At 38.8% G+C, this 18395-nt stretch overlaps 1 protein-coding gene across 13 annotated transcripts in view; it reads left to right on the plus strand.

Annotated features, from left to right (window-relative positions):
* MYBPC1 (myosin binding protein C1) overlaps positions 1-18395 on the plus strand; it is a 99309-nt gene that overhangs the window by 13797 nt on the left and 67117 nt on the right. For 11 of the 13 annotated variants that reach the window (XR_016037637.1, XR_016037638.1, XR_016037639.1 and 8 more), the window contains exons 2-5: positions 6096-6137; positions 8467-8508; positions 9303-9344; positions 10144-10185. Coding sequence is in view for 10 of the 13 variants with exons in the window: in XM_088837145.1 (XP_088693271.1) it covers positions 6096-6137; positions 8467-8508; positions 9303-9344; positions 10144-10185 (168 nt within the window). In the remaining 3 variants the exon portion in view is untranslated. The remainder of the gene's footprint in view (positions 1-6095; positions 6138-8466; positions 8509-9302; positions 9345-10143; positions 10186-18395) is intronic. The other 2 variants (XM_088837146.1, XM_088837147.1) reach the window with 1 other exon arrangement.

Consider the following 18395-nt stretch of genomic DNA (forward strand, 5'->3'; position numbering starts at 1 on the left):
TGGGCCCCTGCGTTAGGAGGTCAGAGTCTTAGCCACTGAACCACCAGGGAAGTCCCCAAAGGGTGTTTTGGGGGTCAAAACTTTGGTCCTAATAGCTCTTTCAAGATGGAAGGTATGTTGACAATAAGAAGAATCTAAATGATGAAGTTGGGTGTGTGCCTGGGAGAAGTCAGCCAGTGAAACGGTCACCAGTGGGAGACATAGTGTACCCGGCGGGTAAGGCAGATGAAGAAAGCTGCCCTTGGAGTGCCAGGGGACAGTTCTTGATTTCTTGGCAGTGAGCAGAAGGGGCTTTTGTGTGGGTAGAAACAGACTGCCAGTCAACTATATTTATAGAGCACCTGCTGTGCGGAATTTGAAAAGGAGGAGGAGACAGGCCTTGTCCTCAAGAAGCTTGTGATCAAAAAAGTGCCCATGTACTGTGAACCCATTACCATTCACAGTCGTGTTTGGAATGGGAGAGGATTCAGTGATATTTACGGCACAGTCTGAGCCTCCTTATTCAAAGTGTGTGTCATGGACCAGCAGCACTAGCATCAGTGGGGAGCCTGTTAGACATGCAGAATCTGGAAACGCCCCTGCAGATCCCCAGAGTCAGAACCTGCACTTGACCAAACCCCAAGATGATTCGTGTGCTCATAGCAGTGTCAGAAGCACCAGAAGGACTGTGGAAGTGCTGAGTCTCAGATACTGAGAGAGGAAACCCTTCTGGCTTGGTGACTAAACCAGTAGAAAAGCCACTTAATTTACCTCTGAGATTCTTAAACACAGGCATCTCATCTTAGCCACCTTTATAAAACCCATCCTTGTTAAATTCATAATGAGGCTCAATAAATTCCAGTGTGGGAGCTTCTTTCTACAGTCCCTAGTCAGTGGGAGTACAGTGGAAATCGTTGTGAATGAATTATTGTTATAGAGGCAACTAATGGATTTGGGGAACGTGCAAAGGATTTCTGGAGGTGTGGGCAAAGCAGGGCATGACAAAGCCTGTCAGAGACAAACATATGAGTAAGAGAGATACATGAAGAGTTTTTTGTTGTTTTTTTTTAAGGCAAAAGCGGGGATGTCTCAAGGCCCCAAAATATACCTGTAGTGGCTTATTTTCAGACTAAGTCATGTGCTACTTGGCTTTCACCATTACTGGTTCCTCATCTCTTCAGGTTTAGAACAGCTGGAATTCTTTGTTTTAAATGCCTTGAAATCTATTGAGAGTTCATCTTATGCTTTTTGTTCCATCAGGATTGATATGATTGATCAGTTTACTTAATTGTGCAAACTCTTTAATGCATATGTGTGTGTGCCTTGTCTGTTAAGTTGCTTCAGTTGTGTCTGACTCTTTGCAACCCCATGGACTACAGTCCTCCAGGCTCCTCTATCCATGGGATTCTCCAGGAAAGAATACTGGAGTGGGTTGCCATTTCCTTTTCCAGGGGATCTTCCTGACCCAGGGATCGAACTTGAGTCTCTTACATCTCCTGCATTGGCAGGCAGGTTCTTTACCTCCAGCACCACCTGTAGAACTCATCAAAATATTAATTATTACCGTTTTACAGTAGAAGAGGGAGGGACCTCCCTCCTTCGTTTAATTCTCAGATGCGTCCTCAGATGCCACTCCAATCCCAAACATGGTCTAGCGCGATGTAGCCCATGAAATAAGGCAAATTTCAGAGGTAGCATGTGAGGAAAGACAGGAGTGTCATTCTCCCAGGTGTGTCATGATGAAATCCTGATCATAATGTGAGAACCATGAAAAGAGAGAGAAAGTATCTATGATGTTTATTGCATTCCCTGTCCCTGCAGGAACCCCTGCATTCCTGCCAGCAACCCTTGAGATGAGTTCTGTTGTTATTGCCATTACTCAGATGAGGAAACTGAGGCGTATTCCACTCCCTGGGCAACATCTAAATGAGGTGATGTGGGCTTGACCATCAGACCAATCAGTTCAGCAGGGGAAAACGCAGTGAAATCTCTGCAAAGTCCATCAGCCCATTTCTGCCTCCACAAGAGTGACCAGCTGAGAAGGGAAGTTCAGTTCCATTCTGAAGAGGCTAGGTACCGACTCAAGCAGACCTGGGTCAGAGCCTGGTTCCACCCTTCAGGGGCTGTGGGATCCCACTGGGCCTCAGTTCCCATCTCAGTTCCACACAAAATGCGGATAATTGTAATAGTGACTGCAGAGTGTGGTAAGGATGGTAGGAAGTAATATGCACTAGGTCCTGCATGCAGTGAGTGGCCAATTCATGGTTGTTATTTATTTATTCCTTCACTGGCTGTAAAATAATGGGGTTCTATGATTTTAAGAAGGAAACACTCTGGCTCTGCCTACTCACCAGGCAGGCATGCGTTTTCCTACTTTTGTTTGCCACAACTACCCTAAAAATGCACCAGCATTAATACCCTATAATGTTTCTATAGTTCTGAGTATCTAACATAGTTGACTGTTAGTGATGGATGAAATGTGGATTTGTTGGAAGTTGAACTAAGCCCTTTAAATTGTCACTTTGGTTTGATTTGGGGGCTGTTACATAGAACACTAGGGCTACAGACATCACAAAAATGAAGAATACAGAGTCAGGGCATTTTTACAGTTTCAGTGTCTAGAAACGTTCTCTTTTGTTTATTTAATTAGAGCTCACCCTTGGCCTTTTTTCCAAAATAAGATTTTAAGCAACCACAGCTTTCCTTGCAAAATGGGCCTTTGTTTACAAAGATGTTGAGAAAGCATAGCCAATTTGATAGCTCACACAGTGACCGAAGAATCCCTTGTTAATTTTTTAAAATCAATTCATTTAAAGTGGTTTTAGCAATAAGAAGAGATAGTAGGGAGATAGGAAAGGAATCAAAGATCCCTGTTTTTGTTTAGTTGAGAGGGACAGGAAACATAAATATATGGGATTTCCCTGGTGATCTAGTGATTAAAATACTGCACTTCCAACGCCACGAGTGCAGGTTCAATCAGTGGTTGGGGAGCTAAAATCCTGCATGTTGTGAGGTGAGGCCAAAAACACCCCAAAAAACAAAAAAGAAACACAAATATATGGAGGCAGCTGGAAAATAATTTTTTTCTAGTTCATAAATATTTATTTCTATTTCCCTTAATTTCTCTCAATAGTGTTTTATAAAGTTCTGCATAAGAATTTTACCCATTTTTAATTAGGTTTATTCCTAGATATTTTACTTTGTGGGCTTTATTCTATAGTAAAATAATGGTATTTTTTTTTACAACATTAGTTTCTAACTACCTCCAGCCTAGCAACCTTATTAAGGTAACATTATTTTAAAATATTTCTTTATAGATTCAGTTGAATTTTTTTTGTGTGTGTAATAATTCCATCAGAGAAATAATAAAATAATTTTTCCTCCATTGTAATCCTTCCACATATTTTTTTCATATCTTACTGCATGATTTAGAAACTTAATAATTTAGAAATTATTCCTTAAATAATTACGGAATAAAGAGTGTATTATGAGGTGGTCCAGAATGCCTTGAGAATAAAGAAGGGGAACAGAATGGTATAACCAGCTCTGAGAGTCTTTAAGAGAAATGTCAAAAAACAGACCAAGATTGCCAAAGAATAGTAATGATAATAGTTACTGCTGCAAATTGTAGGGCTCTCTCTACACGCCAGGCACTGTGCTGTGCATTTTACATAGGATTAGCACCCTAAGAGCTCATTTATCTTATTATCCCTGTTTCATAGATGAGTATGCCAAGACTGACAGAGATTAAGGAATTGTCCTCGATTACACAACTCCTAAGATGTAGAGTCAGGGTTCGAACCTAGGTCTGTCTGACACAGTCACATGTAGAGAAAAAAACAAAAGGTCAGTTGGGGAGAAGATCATCACTCTTTGCAGTGGCAGAAAGGTCAGAAGGTGAAAAAAGAAACCAGCTCTAGAACAGAGGGGCCACCAGAGTGTAATGAGAAGGGAGTGGTAGGAGGTGCCTGCCAGCAATGGCTTTGACCTTTAACCTGAGGAGTGTAGACCCAACCTAGTAGGTAACGGGAGCCTTTGTGGGTAGAGTAACAGGATGGAAGACAGTGAGAGCATAAGTAATCCTGCCGTCGTGGGGAAGAGACTAGAAGGCAGGGAAACTTGTTTTTATCTCTTCATGTATCTTTTAAGCAGAGTATAATTGCTTTACAATGTTATGTTAGTTTCTGCCATACAACGTGAATCAGCCATAGGAATGCACATATCCCCTCCCTCTCGGAGAAAACTTGTCTTAAAGGGAGCCAGGAAGAGGTCCATGGGCATTGGATGACAATGGCCCCGTCCAAAAGATAGAGTGTCAAAGACATTAGCTCCTCACTCTCCGTATTCTGATATCCATGTGCAGCCTCAGCTCACCCAAAGCTGAGAGGTCAATATTAGATTTCCATTGCCACAGTCAGAGCTCTGAAAATAAAATCCTTTGACGGAGGGTTTCATCTCCGGGTTGACACTGGCAGGAAAGATCCTTTCCATGACGTGGCAAAGAAACGAAAGCGTTTCTGGTGTGCCATCTGTGGGACGCTTGTGTTCTCACCATATCGCCAAACCATATCACATCCTGCCACATTATCTTCTGCCTGTCTGTACGGTGATATGTCTTTTCTCCTCTGGTTATATTTCCCCAATAGTAAATTGTAATATATTTGCTTATGATCATTTGGATGAAAATGCAGTAATTGTGCATTTTAAGCAGTAAGTTGGAATTTATACAAGGCACAAAACATTAGTGATGATAAAAGACGTTGCTGTCTCCTGGCAGCCCTGCATTCCTCCTCTCTTCATTTGCTGCTCTTGCAATGCAGGCTCCTTCTTCTTCTGTCTCCTCCCAGCCTGCCTAGACTAAAACGGGACACCTGACCTGCACGGTGATGATTCTCAGACCAAACTGCTTGTTGTGAGGTATTGTCCTCTTTGCTTGGAAAGAGCCACTTGTGGGGAAAAAATGTGGAAAATCATAGATCTGGACAAAGCTAAAACTCCTGGGATCTCACAATATGTTTCTACTACAAAAAGTTTTCTTTGATGTTTATTTATCAAGCGAAAAGTAATTTTTTAAAAAAGATCACCTTCATTAACTCTCTCTTCCTGCCCTAAAGTAGAAGCAGCTGATTCAGATACCCATCACTAATTCCCTGTTCTGGGCATCCATGGGGATTCAGCAGGAGAAATTCTATGCCCATTGTTCATAGGATATACGTTTAGCTACTTGGATATATATTCTTTTATTTTACTGGAATATAATTGCTTTACAATGTTGTGTTAGTTTCTGCTGTACAATGAAGTGAATCAGCTGTATGTATGCATATACTCTCTCCCTCTTGGATCTCCTTCCCACCAGCCTGGACATATATTTTTCAGTAGAAGTTTCTTTAGCAGACTTCACTGCCAGATTGCTGTAATCCTGGGTACCCAAAGCCAAGTATAAAAACTCAAAACCAGAGCTCCTAGAACTTCAGATAAGTGAGGCAAAATATCTCCAGGCATACAAACTTCCAAGAATGACTGACTATGAAGGGGCTGGTTCTCTTTCCCAGTGAACAGTGGTTTACTTCATGATAAGAGGAAGTGCTGCAAAGCCAGAGGACTTTGTTCTCATCATCATTCAGAAGGAGATGCTGCTGTTGGTGATGCTGCAGTGCTCTTGCTCTCTGGGGAATCTGGGGTCTCATTTTCTGAGCACCTGAGGTTCTAAGGGACATGCTTGGTACTCACTGTGTCTAATTTCAGCCTCACAGCAACCCTAAACATATGAGATAGGTGTCATGTCCATTTTTCCAGGGAAGGGAAACAGGCTCAGTGCCATTAAATGCTCTGCCTTCCGCCCAAGAATATAACTAAGTAGAAGGACTTCTGGATGCCCATTTCACCCATGCTCTGTCCATTACTACACTCTGCCTATCCTGGAAGTCTACATATCTTCAAACCACATTTAGATCCTCACCTCATGCCATACACCAAAAGACAGTGTGCCTTGGGTTGATGCATTTCCTCTCTTGTCAGTCTGTGGAAGATGGAGTTGAGCTGAGCCTGGAGCTGTGCAAAGTAACTTTTCTCAGTATAAGAGAGACTGACACTTCCATTACTCTTTTCATTTCTAGAAAATGAAGTGCTGGCCCCAGCTCCAGCTCCACCCCCAGAAGGTGAGTAAAAAATCACGGTCTTACATGTTTAGTCTGCAAACACAGAACATTCATCCCAGAGTGATTTGTCCTCCATGGAAGCTGTGAGTATTAAGCTAACTCCTGGCTATCACAGGTTTGTAATCATAACTGTATCTTGTGTTTATATAACTTTCTTATGTTAATCTGGTTTGGATGGCACATCATACACTTATAAAACCTATGAAGTTAGGCCAAAGTTCTTATGCTCATGCTTTGAATTGACAGTGCTTTTTCACACATAGCTAAAGGTAAACATATATTTCTTCCTTAGTCCTGGAAGATGAGAAGCCCTTTCCTTACTTGAACTGTGTCACCATCAAGAACCTCCAGAAACTCCCAGGGGAGTTTCCAGGAAGGTTTGGTGGCCTCGAAGGCTCAACAGCAAAAACTGCTCCAGTCCCTAGTACTCTGTTGTCCAGCAGGTGGCAACAGAAGACAAGCAATAAAGAGTTCCAGTGCATTTGGCAGGTAGAGGGAGTGTCTAGCAACACAAGTGAAGCCTGCTTTTTTTTAATCCAACACTTAACGAAGAGAATGAGATTGGAAGAATGGCAAGTTCAAATGGAATCTCCAGGACCATTTGTCTGCCTACTCAAATGGCTCCCACCGTGGAGGCAACCAGAATTACATGTCTTTTCCTATGAAGATGGGCTTCCCTGGTAGCTCAGACGGTGAAGAACCTACCTACAATATGGGAGACCTGGGTTTAATCCCTGGCTTGGGAAGATCCTCTGGGTCGAGAAGATTCACTGGAGTGGCCCACTCCAGTGTTCTTGCCTGGGAAATCCCATGGACAGAGGAGCCTGGCGGGTTATAGTCCACAGGGTTGCAAAGAGTCGGACATGATTGAGCAACAACACTTTCACTTTTCTTTACCCATCAAGGCACCAAAGTGCCCTCTCTCACAAGATGAGAAACTGGAATCCATTCAATAATTATTCACAGGATATTTTCCATGTACCCTAACCCTTCAGAAGGATACAGAGCTTACTGATAGCTGTGTGCAAACAGACTGTATTTAGAGTGGAAGAACTCTTAGTAGGAAACATTTCCCTGTATTCAGTTTGCTTACAGCCAATTACGTAATAAAATACAGCCCAAAGAACAATTAAGTAAGATACACTGGTGGCTCAGTGGTAGACAATTCACCTGCCAATGCAGGAGATGCAGGTTCAATCCCTGGGTCAGAAAGATACCCTGGAGAAGGAATTGGCAACTCACTCCAGTATTCTTGCCTGGAGAATCCCATGGAAGAGAAGCCTGGCAGGCTACAATCCATGAGGTCACAAACAGTTAGACAAGACTGAAGTGTCTTAGCATTCATGCCAAATAAATGAAACAGCCTCAGTGCCATTTAGCTCAAATGGGGGCAAGCTCAAGTTTAGTTTTCTTTCAAATCTATGTGTGACAGTCTTCTTAGGAACTTCTTTGGTATGTTTTCTTTCTCCTTGTACATACAGATTAATTTTTTATTTATTTTGCCAGCACTGAGGACACTGAGAACCTGCAGGCCAATACAGATAGAACCTTTCCTTTCTCTTCTCCAGATCAGCAGCTGTCACTGGACCACTGTAAAGTTTCCCTTGTTATGCCATATTTCATATTTATTATGCAATATTGACCCCCTGTTCCTAAAACAAGTCTTCTCCCAAACTCTGCTAAAATTATCTGTATTAGTTCATTCAGATTCAGATGTCTATTCATCAATCAAAAAAAAAAAAGAGAGAGAGAGAATGGTTGAAACAATTCTTTTCTTGCATAAACCATAAGTCAGACACCATTTGAAGGTATCTAAACTATTGATAATACAATTTTAATTAGAGATGTAAGCCAGAGGGTCTCAACTAATAAAATCTGATGTTTTGGCTCTTGTGTTGCATTTTTTTGCCACACAAATTAACCAAGAAGGTTTGAAGAAGGTTCTTCAAAAAGTCTATCCCTTTCTGGGGTCTAAAATGAAGTGATCAACATTTTATACTCATTCCATACCAGCATGTTATAACATGGTCTCAGCACAGCTAAGCTATTTTAAGGAAATCTGTATTCCATGTTTCTATGTGTACTTTTTTTCAACATGATCAGATTTATTAACTGTTTTAATTTATTAAAAGTTTAATGTGACTCTATATTATCATTCTTCAATTCATAATAATTCACATATAGTGTAATAAAGGAGTATGCAGCATCATTTCTGCTCTGTTCTGTTGTCATTAATTTCTTGATTTCCTCCCTTCACCTCATTGCTCATCACACAATTAAATGCTTTATTTAAGATACTTTATAAAATGTGCTTGTACTTTCCACACAGAACCAAATAAAGAGAAGGAGGCTGGAACTGCACCAGCAAAAGGTGAGTTGAAGAGAGGAAGAGTGAGGATGAATTCAACAAAGTTAGAAGCAGAAAGAGCTTGATCATGATTGCCAAGGAGGCCCCATAGAATGTGTCCTTATTAGTTAACTATGATTCCAGAGGTCTATTCATCAATTTTTAAAGAGAGAGAGAGAGAACTTATAGTTGAAACAATTCTTCTCTTACATATACCATAAGTCAGTCACTGTCTGCAGAACTCTAAGCTCATATGATTTTAAATGGAGAGATACAAACCAGAGGGTCTCAACTGATACAATTTTATTTCCTGCTCTTGTATTTATTGCCACTCAACTCAATAGAGAAGATTAATATGGGCACCCAAATATTTTCTTTGAAACCACTGTGCAGTTGCAGATTTTATCCCTGACTTTTTAATATTATCTGAGGTCCAAACTATTGGACTTCAAGCTTTCTTTAAAAGTCTGTCTCTTGTTGGAGTCTAAAATGAAGTGATCAAACTTAATACTACTTTCAAGCCAATATGTTATAATATGATCCCAGCATAGTTAAGCTATGTTAGCAAAATCTGTTTTTCATGATTCTATGTATACTTTTTCCCCAAGATGATCAGATTCATTAGCTGCTTTAATTAAATTTATATGTGATTCTATAATTCCCAATTTGCAATTCATGTAAAGCATATTAAAGGAGTACATAGCATCATTTATGCTCTATTCTGTTATCATTAATTCTTCTCTCCCCACCTCCACCTCGTTGAAGTGAAATGCTTTCTTTAAGATACTTTATAAAATGTTCTTGTACTTTCCACACAGAACCAAATAAAGAGAAGGAGGCTGGAACTGCACCAGCAAAAGGTGAGTTGGAGGAGGGAGAGTGAGGCTGAATTCAACAAAGTTAGAAGCAGAAAGAGCGTGGTCATGATTACCATGGGGCCCCATAGAATGTGTCCTTATTAGTTAGCTGTGATTCAGATGTCTATTCATCAATTTTTAAAGAGAGAGAGAGAATTCATGGTTGAAACAATTCTTTTCTTACATACACAACAAGTCAGACACTGCAGGATTCTAGACTCATATGATTCTAAATGGTGAGATACAAACCAGAGGGTCTCAACTGATACAGTCTGATGTTCTTGCTCTTGCATTGTATTTATTGCCACTCAGCTCAACCGAGAAGATTAATATGGGCACCCAAATATTCTCTTTGAAACCACTGTACAATTGCAGATTTTATCCCTGACTTTTTAATATTATCTGAGGTCCAAACTATTGGACTTCAAGCTTTCTCTAAAAGCCTGTCTCTTGTTGGAGTCTAAAATGAAGTGATCAAACTGTATACTATTATCAAACCAGTATGTTATAATATGGTCCCAGCATAGCTAAGCTATTTTAGCAAAATCTGTTTTGCATGATTTTGTGAACACTTTTCCCCCAAGATGATCAGATTTATTAGCTGCTTTTATTGTTTATATGTGATTCTATAATTTCCCAATTTGCAATTCATGTATAGCATATTAAAGGAGTACATAGCATCATTTATGCTCTATTCTGTTGTCCTTAATTCTTCTCTCCCCACCTCCACCCCGTTGCTTTTCACACAGTAAAATACTCTCTTTAACGTATTTTTTAAAGTGTGCTTGTACTTTCCACACAGAACCAAATAAAGAAAAGGAGGCCGGAACTTCACCAGGAAAAGGTGAGTTAGAGGGAGGGAGAGTGAAGCTGAATTCAGCAAAGCTAGAAGCAGAAAGAACTCAGCAATGATTACCATGGAGGCCCCAAAGAATTTCTCTGCAGTATGTTTCATCAGTGTGGTTTAGAGTTCTTCCTTTGCATCTTATCTGCACAACCTAATCAACATTAAAGGCAAATGGTGCTTTGATCAGTTTTCATCACATTTTCAAAAGAAAAGCAGCAATGATACTATCACAAGCACTTGCTGGGATGCCAGCAAATTTATTAGTAGTTTCCAAGTTCCCATGTGCATGTGAAGGAAAAGAGATGTCTGGTCTTCTTGGGATTACACCAATTTGGAAAGCTTTCTTGATTACCCAGATTTTTTTTAACTGAATGTTTTCATGCTACTGTGTAAACTGTTTCAGGTTTCACTAGTAATTTTGAAAACTAGCATCCCATTTTGTAACACTTTGCATTCATGTAGATTTATAGAATGAGTTATGTACAGGGATAATACAAGTTTAAGCAAGCATCATGTTATTCCTTATTTAATTGGAAGCATTCATTTCTGTACTATTATTTTAGTCTCACTTTATATGGGGGTAGTCTAGTTTTAGAAAATGAATAATCTTTATCATATACTTTTTCATGCATCCATGAAATACTAATTCCTTTGTTTCCCCATGGAGGAAGTCGTTGTCAATCCTGACCGTTTGTCTCAAGTCAAGGAGCATTAGTCTCCTATAAAAGAAAGTTTCCACTGAGGTAGATGACAATTTCGCTTTATACATCCAAATCATCATTTAAAAATTTTATTTCGTATTTGTGCAATTAAAAATATAGTTTAAATTCTGGAATAATCCATTATTTCCTCTTTTTTTTCTGGAAACCCCTTCTGTTTGTTCTTACTATGTTAAATTTCATTAATTCCTATGATGTTATTATCGTCTATACATTAGTAAAATACTTTTTTCTTTCTTTCAGTACATTGGGCCACTTTTCTTCAGCTAACTTGAATTTACAGCTCTCATAAATTAATACCTAATGTTAGTAGACTCACTTTGTCCTTGACCTTCAGTGGCTTCCATGGATAGTAACATGAACGCTAATCCCGGCTACATGGACCAGTCTGAAGGTTATTTGCTTATGGAATGCAGAGAGTGCAAACTCCTAGAACACCTTCCATGAGATGGGTTCAAGGAGGTTTGGGCATCCTGGCTGAAGTTATTGTAACATTATTCTTTACAAGGCTGATGGTGTACACCTCTGTTTCCAGATTTGGAAAGGTGCTTGGACCAGGCTGTAAGGCTTAACCAACAGAGCAGATGATGTAATCCCAGAAGGCAAACTGTCAAAGTTTTAAAAAGCCTGTGCCTGACCCTTAATCTGAAAAGCCATATTATATTTGAATGTTTATATAAGAAAATGCCTACCTTTAAGGTAAAATCAACCAACCAACCAGTCTATCAATCCAAAAAGCTCTTTATGCAGAACATAATATGATGAAAGAGCAAGGTCATATGACCAAGAAGAACATTTTGAAATTAGTAACATTTTTTTTCTGACATTTGCAGAAGTTAAACAAGGTCATGGCCACATTCAGTCACATGCTCAGGAACATAAACTGCCATGTATGTGTTTGTTCTACATGCCTAGAAAGCAAATTGATTTAGGATAGAAAGTGACATCCCTAAATAAAGAAGGTAGGTGGTGGAAGTTATTTCTAAATATCCAGTCCCCTTCAACTATTACTTACTTTCAACAAGGACAGGGAAATTTCAAAGAAAATACTCAGGTGAAAAGTAGACACAATAATCATTGCTATATATATAGCCCTGGTTGAGAAAGAATTCTTGCATGAGCGTGAGCAAGACTGACAGGTGCAACAGATCTGCCTTCCAGTTTACACTAGAATCCCTATCCTTCACCCTCCCCCAACCCTCAGTCCACCTAATTGTTTTTAACCATTCGAGGCAGGTGCTACTTTTCCCCATGACCATCCTAACTTACTTTCACTTCCTCTTCTTTCTCCTGATTTTTCTTGGACTGATTGTGTGTGTCATTAAATCACCCTTTTCTCCATTTAATCTTGTATTAATTGTTCACTCCTTTTCCTAACAGGCTGTAAGCTTTGTGATGGTCAGGCACCAAGTCTTAACACCTCTTTGGACCTCTCATCTCATTTCTTCCAGCATCTGGCAGAGAGCTGCATATGGCGATCTCCTAATAAATACCTGTAGAATGAATGATCAGTTGAATTTCCGTGCTGACTTAGCTGCTGAGCATACAGACAATGGTAATCTAGATAGATTTTTATTTCCATTTGCTGGGCAGGAGGATGAACATCCATCCCATGCATGCTCTTAGTTAGTAAGGTTTGGAATGGGATGCCAGTGCTGTGTATTATGTGTGCTCATCCTAAGACCGCATGGATGATATAAGATCAGCCTATTTAACATTACTGGAAATGGTCACATCTGGATTAGAACATTTCTTGCACTTTAGTGTACTGTCTAATTAGTTGAAGTATATTCAGTTAATAGATCCAAGATGCTCACTATTAAGAACATTCATTAGATTGATTGTAGTTCCATCAGGACAAAGACAGAAGAAAAAGCCATCAATCTCCCTTTATACCACATACACGACATACATTCTGGGCTTAACCTGACCTTCATTTATAGAAACAGAGTCATAGAGGGCATGTCATTAATCCTGGCTCTCTCTGATGATATTAATCCAAATTAATTTTAAAAAAGAGAACAACATCCATAGCAAAGCCATCTTAATATCTTTTCCAGATTGACTGCATCATTCTGTGACAACCTGGCAATGTTCTGAACTTTTTTTTTTTGTAGTCACAAAATGTTGTTTGGTTCAGATATCAATCTTACCGGTAGTGTCTATGACCAACTTTTCACATCTACTGAGTCTCTGGTAAACAGCTGATTTCTCAGGAAGTGGTTTATTATTTGTTTATATTTGCTTGTCTGCCCCTGGACTTGCCTATCTAGGTATCCTGTTCCCTAATACTGCTCAGTCTTGGAATTGAAACGATCAAGATGACAATAAAGAAATGGGTTTAACCAAACAGCAGCATTGGAATTTAGATATCCCTTTCAGAGTGATCATACTGGAAAATAATGTCCTTGAAAAAATAGTGCTGCTGTGGCCTAGAATTCTTCCAAAATAATCACAGGTAGCAAATCAGTGGAAAGCTAAGTATAGGATCTATATCCTCAGTGGGGCCAGAGATCTGTCTTCTATTCCAATATTCACTTATTCATCTCAAGTATCCACTGAGTATAGGCTATGTGCCAGGGGCAGGTCTGGGAACTGGGTCTTGCTCTCCTAGAGCCAATTTTAGGGAACTTTAGAAGGAAGAATGGGCTTCCTTGATGGCTCAGATGGTAAAGAATCTGCCCTGCAATGTGGGAGACCTAGGTTTAATCTCTGGGCAGAGAAGATCCCGTGGAGAAGGGAATGGCAACCCACTCCAGTTTTCTTGCCTGGAGAATTCCATGGACAGAGGAGCTTGGTAGGTTACATGGGATCGCATGGGGTCCATGAAACCTGGGGTGGCAAAGAGTCAGACACAACCAAGCAACTCACACTTTCACTTTTCAGAGAGGAGAATACCATTAGTCAGTCAGTCAGTTAAGTCACTCAATCGTGTCCGACTCTTTGCGACCCCATGAATCACAGCATGCCAGGCCTCCATTAGTAGAGGATGGTAAATTTCAGGTTTGGAAGTAGACAACTGTGATGGAGGGCCATGGGTGGAGAATAATGTGGGTGCGCAAGTGGGGTCATACTTTTTTTTTTTCTTTTGATCAACCAACATCATATGTGAGAACTTAGTTTAATAAGACTGAGTCTCTTCTGTGCCTAAATGTAAAGCCCTGTGGGACATTTCAAGTCTGGTCCTGTGAGTGGTTCCACATCTATCAGTAGCATTAGAATCAGAGATCAGCTTGCAGATCAGTACTCATCCTAATGCCTAAGTTCTGATATATATTTTTTAATTTTGAAACTTATCATTTTATAGCCAGTATATTTTTTGGTAAGCCCAGCTGGATCATTACGGCCACTCTTTATTTTCCTTCCAGAGAAAAAACTGCCCTTGGTTATTGCTGCAACAGAAATGAAAACTTTTTTTCCCAGGCATTTTCATTAACATTACCACGAACTATCACGAATGAACCCTGTGTGTATTTACTGTCTCATAACTTGAGATGAAGAGTCTTTCTTTTAACGTCAATGTGGTTGTAGGATGAGGAAGTGAATCAGCAGAAGTTCCAGCTAATTTCTCTTAAATGATATGATTTCTTAAATGAAATGATTATTTTCTTCATTTAGGTCCGTTTACATCTGTAATAACATTGTCTTGGTCTGTATATTCTAACTACATGATTTATTTATAATGAATTTTGTTAAAAGTTAATATGACTATCCTTCAACATTTTAAAACACAGCCATTATAAAATAAAACATTGATTTAATAAATTTGGGGGGGGACTCATTAAATAAATGCATTTATAGTACAGTGAATCCTGATTTCAGAAGCACCAAAGTGTGAAGACATGTGTCTCATTCAGAAAATACCATAAATTAATCAAATGTCTCAAAATATGATGAATTAATGTTAGCTGTTTTTGTTATTCTCTATTGCCTTCCATATTGATTGTTGTTGTTGCTGTTGTTATTTTGGTAACATTCTAAAGGAGATCAATCCTGGGTGTTCATTGGAGGGACTGATGCTAAAGCTGAAACTCCAATACTTTGGCCACCTCATGCGAAGAGTTGACTCACTGGAAAAGACTCTGATGCTGGGAAAGATCGGGGGCGGGAGGAGAAGGGGACGACAGAGAGTGAGATGGCTGGATGGCATCACCGACTCTATGGACGTGAGTCTGAGTGAACTCTGAGAGTTGGTGATGGACAGGGAGGCCTGGCGTGCTGTGATTCATGGGGGTCGCAAAGAGTCATACAAGACTGAGCAACTGAACTGAACTGAACTGAACTGACTATCCTGCTTGAGGAATTCATAAATTCATCTATATGAAACAAAGTATTATACCTGTATTTAATTGAGGTGTGTTTACAGTACATTTTAGCTGTATATATTCTAAAATCTCAACAATTGTCCTAAGTATGTATACTTTAAAAATTAATTTTATAAAAACAATTTAAGTCAAACATAGGTAAAAGTTATTTTATGCCCAAGAGAACTTGAAGAGTTATAGGAATGGACACCTTCTACATCTCTGGGGTTCTCTCACTTTCCAGATTTTTCATATGGACCCCCTGAAAATTCCAGGCTTGTAATATGAATTCTTTCTCCATTTTCCACGTGTTCTTCATCAGGAACTTCAGTGTTTATACAACTTTGGTAAATTTCTCTTCTCTGTAGCTCAGGAAGATAGTTCTGTTTCTTTCAGTTTGTGATGTCACATAGGCCATATCTTTAGCCAAAAACAGATGTATAAGTTTTCATCATCATTGTAGTTGCTTTTAAATAGAAATAAGAAAATATGACATATTTTGCATTTTTTGTTTGCAAATGATCTTTGTATAATGCTACACCTTTCATATGTGTGATGTTGGATTAGGCAGAGCCCCAGAGTTGGATATTCAATTTTCCTCCAAGCAGTAGAACCTGTTTTTCTATGGTACATAAGAAAAAATTCAACCAGGCAATTTTTTTTAAGGAGTTCAGGTCAGAATCCCAACATCTTAATTTTATTTCCCAATCTAAAAGATGACAGGAACAAAACTACTTGATTTTTTTTTAATGTCAACATTTTAGTTTCATTTATTTCAAAATTCCATCTCATTTTTAATTGGAGGATGATTACTTTACAATGCTGTGATAGTTTCTGCCATACTTCGACATGAATCAACCACAGGCATCCCTCTCACCGCCCTCCCCAACCTACCTCTCTAGGTTGTCACAGAACACCAGCTTTGGGTTCTGCTTTATTTCCGTTTCCTGACAACAGGTTAAATCCAGGCCACAGCAGTGAAAGGCTCTGATGCTTTCTATGTGGTGCCTTCAGTTTAGTTCAGTTCAGTCGCTCAGTCATGTCCAACTCTTTGCGACCCCATGAACCACAGCACGCCAGGCCTCCCTGTCCATCATCAACTCCCGGAGTTCACTCAAACTCACATCCATTGAGTCGGTGATGCCATCCAGCCAGCTCATTGTCTTTCGTCACCTTCTCTTCCTGACCCCAATCCCTCCCAGCATCAGAGTCTTTTCCAGTGTCAACTCTTTGCATGAGGTGGCCAAAGTATTGGAGTTTCAGCTTTAGCATCAGTATGTGGTGCCTTAATAGTCTCAAATAGTTGTGCATGTTCCTCAAATAGTCTTATAATTTAGTGGACTTTGAAACTACTCACCCATCAAATGTTTGCTTAAAATGTGGCTTTTCTTTTCATTTTAGCTTTACAAAAGTGTATACTCTTTTCCCAAACATTTGCATTCTAATCAATTAACTCAAGGGCTCATCAGGCACTGTGGGCAAAATAAACGAACAAGCACACCTGGATAAAATGCAGTGTTCATTTGACTCAAAATAGTTCTAGTTTCTAGTTAATATATAACAAAGGAAGCTGCTTTCTAGGATTTGGTTGCGCTTTAAAACTTCATTTTTAAGAATTTTTACAAGACTTTAAGTCAAGATTCTTTATGTATTTTAGTAAATAAAGGCCTTCAAATAGGTTACATGAATAAAATACTACATACTGAGTTAAATGTATGGCAAATAATATAGAGACATTGCAAGGCATTTTATTTTTGGTTATGTAAAGTGTTAATTATATAAGTTTTCTGAAATGCAGAATTACCCTAAGAGCTCAGAAATACCTTAGTTTGGTTCAGTTGCCCAGTCATGTCTGACTCTTTGCGACCCCATGGACTGTAGCACACCAGGCTTCCCAGTCCATCACCAACTCCTAGAGCTTGCTCAAACTTGCAGAAATACCTAGGCTTCCCCAAATGCAAAGAGTTTGTGGAAAGTAAATGGATATTCCAGGAGAAAAGGATTCAAACATGAACTAAGTTTGGGAAATGCTAATACTGTATCATTTCTGATCTCCATCCTCATGAGCACTAGACTCTGAGATACCCTTCAGTAACTACATGCAAACGACACTATAAAACACAAACATGTAACTTTATTTAGCCTAGTGTTTCCTAAGCTTCTTTGACCAAAGAGATCTTCCTCTGAAGAATCTTCAATCCCACAATACCCAGTGAATCACCTTTTGGCTTCTGAAGATATGACATTAAGGTTTTCTACACATTCAGTTCAGTTCAGTCGCTCAGTCGTGTCAGACTCTTTGCCACCCCATGAATCGCAGCTGCATTAGCTATTTTGTTTAAAAAGTGAAAAAACACATCTTTGGTTGACAGTTTAAGAAATTTCAGACTAGTAAATAATATATGTTGTAAATATACTAATATGTTGTACCTGTGATATTTTACTTCTTGTCAGGACTTTTTTAAGCTCTTTTTTAATCAGCAGTCTCATGCGTTTGTTTTCTGTACCCTATTTTATATAGTCATTTAAGTTCGTATTTTGAAGCCATATAATTATTCTAGTATTTTAAGTACAAAGATTATTATTACTTACACTAACACTAGTCTTTATGCTTTGGGAGGAAAGGAGCAGAAGTTTAGATAAACACCAAACACCTATTTAACCATCTAAAATGTAAGACACTTTGAAATTCAGACATTTTAGAAAAGGGAATATTCAGTGTCTTTGTACAAACACTACAAGGGATATTTTGAATTTTTTTAATGGGTAAAGATTGGATTGGCCAAAAAATTCTTTTGTGTTTTTCTGTAAGATGTTACAGAAAAAAACAAATTTTTTGCCCAACCCAATATCTTATAAATATATATAAAGTATTTGTAAATAGTTTACAAATTGGTAAATATTTTTCAGTTTATATTGTCCAACACCAATATAATCTTGGGAAAAGATAGATAAAATTTCTATAATAACTACTGGTGAATTTAGTAAGTATAACAAATTGATACATACTAGTTATTGTTGAATTTTGTTTCCTAAATATACAAGGAGAATTAATTATAAGGCTTTCTGAGGGCATTGACTTATCAAACTATATAAAAACATATATGCTTTTATGTCTATGTTCAAATGAATGTGGTATATGAGTTATGCTGTCAGTGACTTTTGCTACAAAATAAGAACTCAA

Source organism: Moschus berezovskii, chromosome 6, assembly GCF_049115385.1.
Source record: "Moschus berezovskii isolate FMDL1 chromosome 6, NW_MosBer_1.0, whole genome shotgun sequence".
Taxonomy (NCBI): domain Eukaryota; kingdom Metazoa; phylum Chordata; class Mammalia; order Artiodactyla; family Moschidae; genus Moschus; species Moschus berezovskii.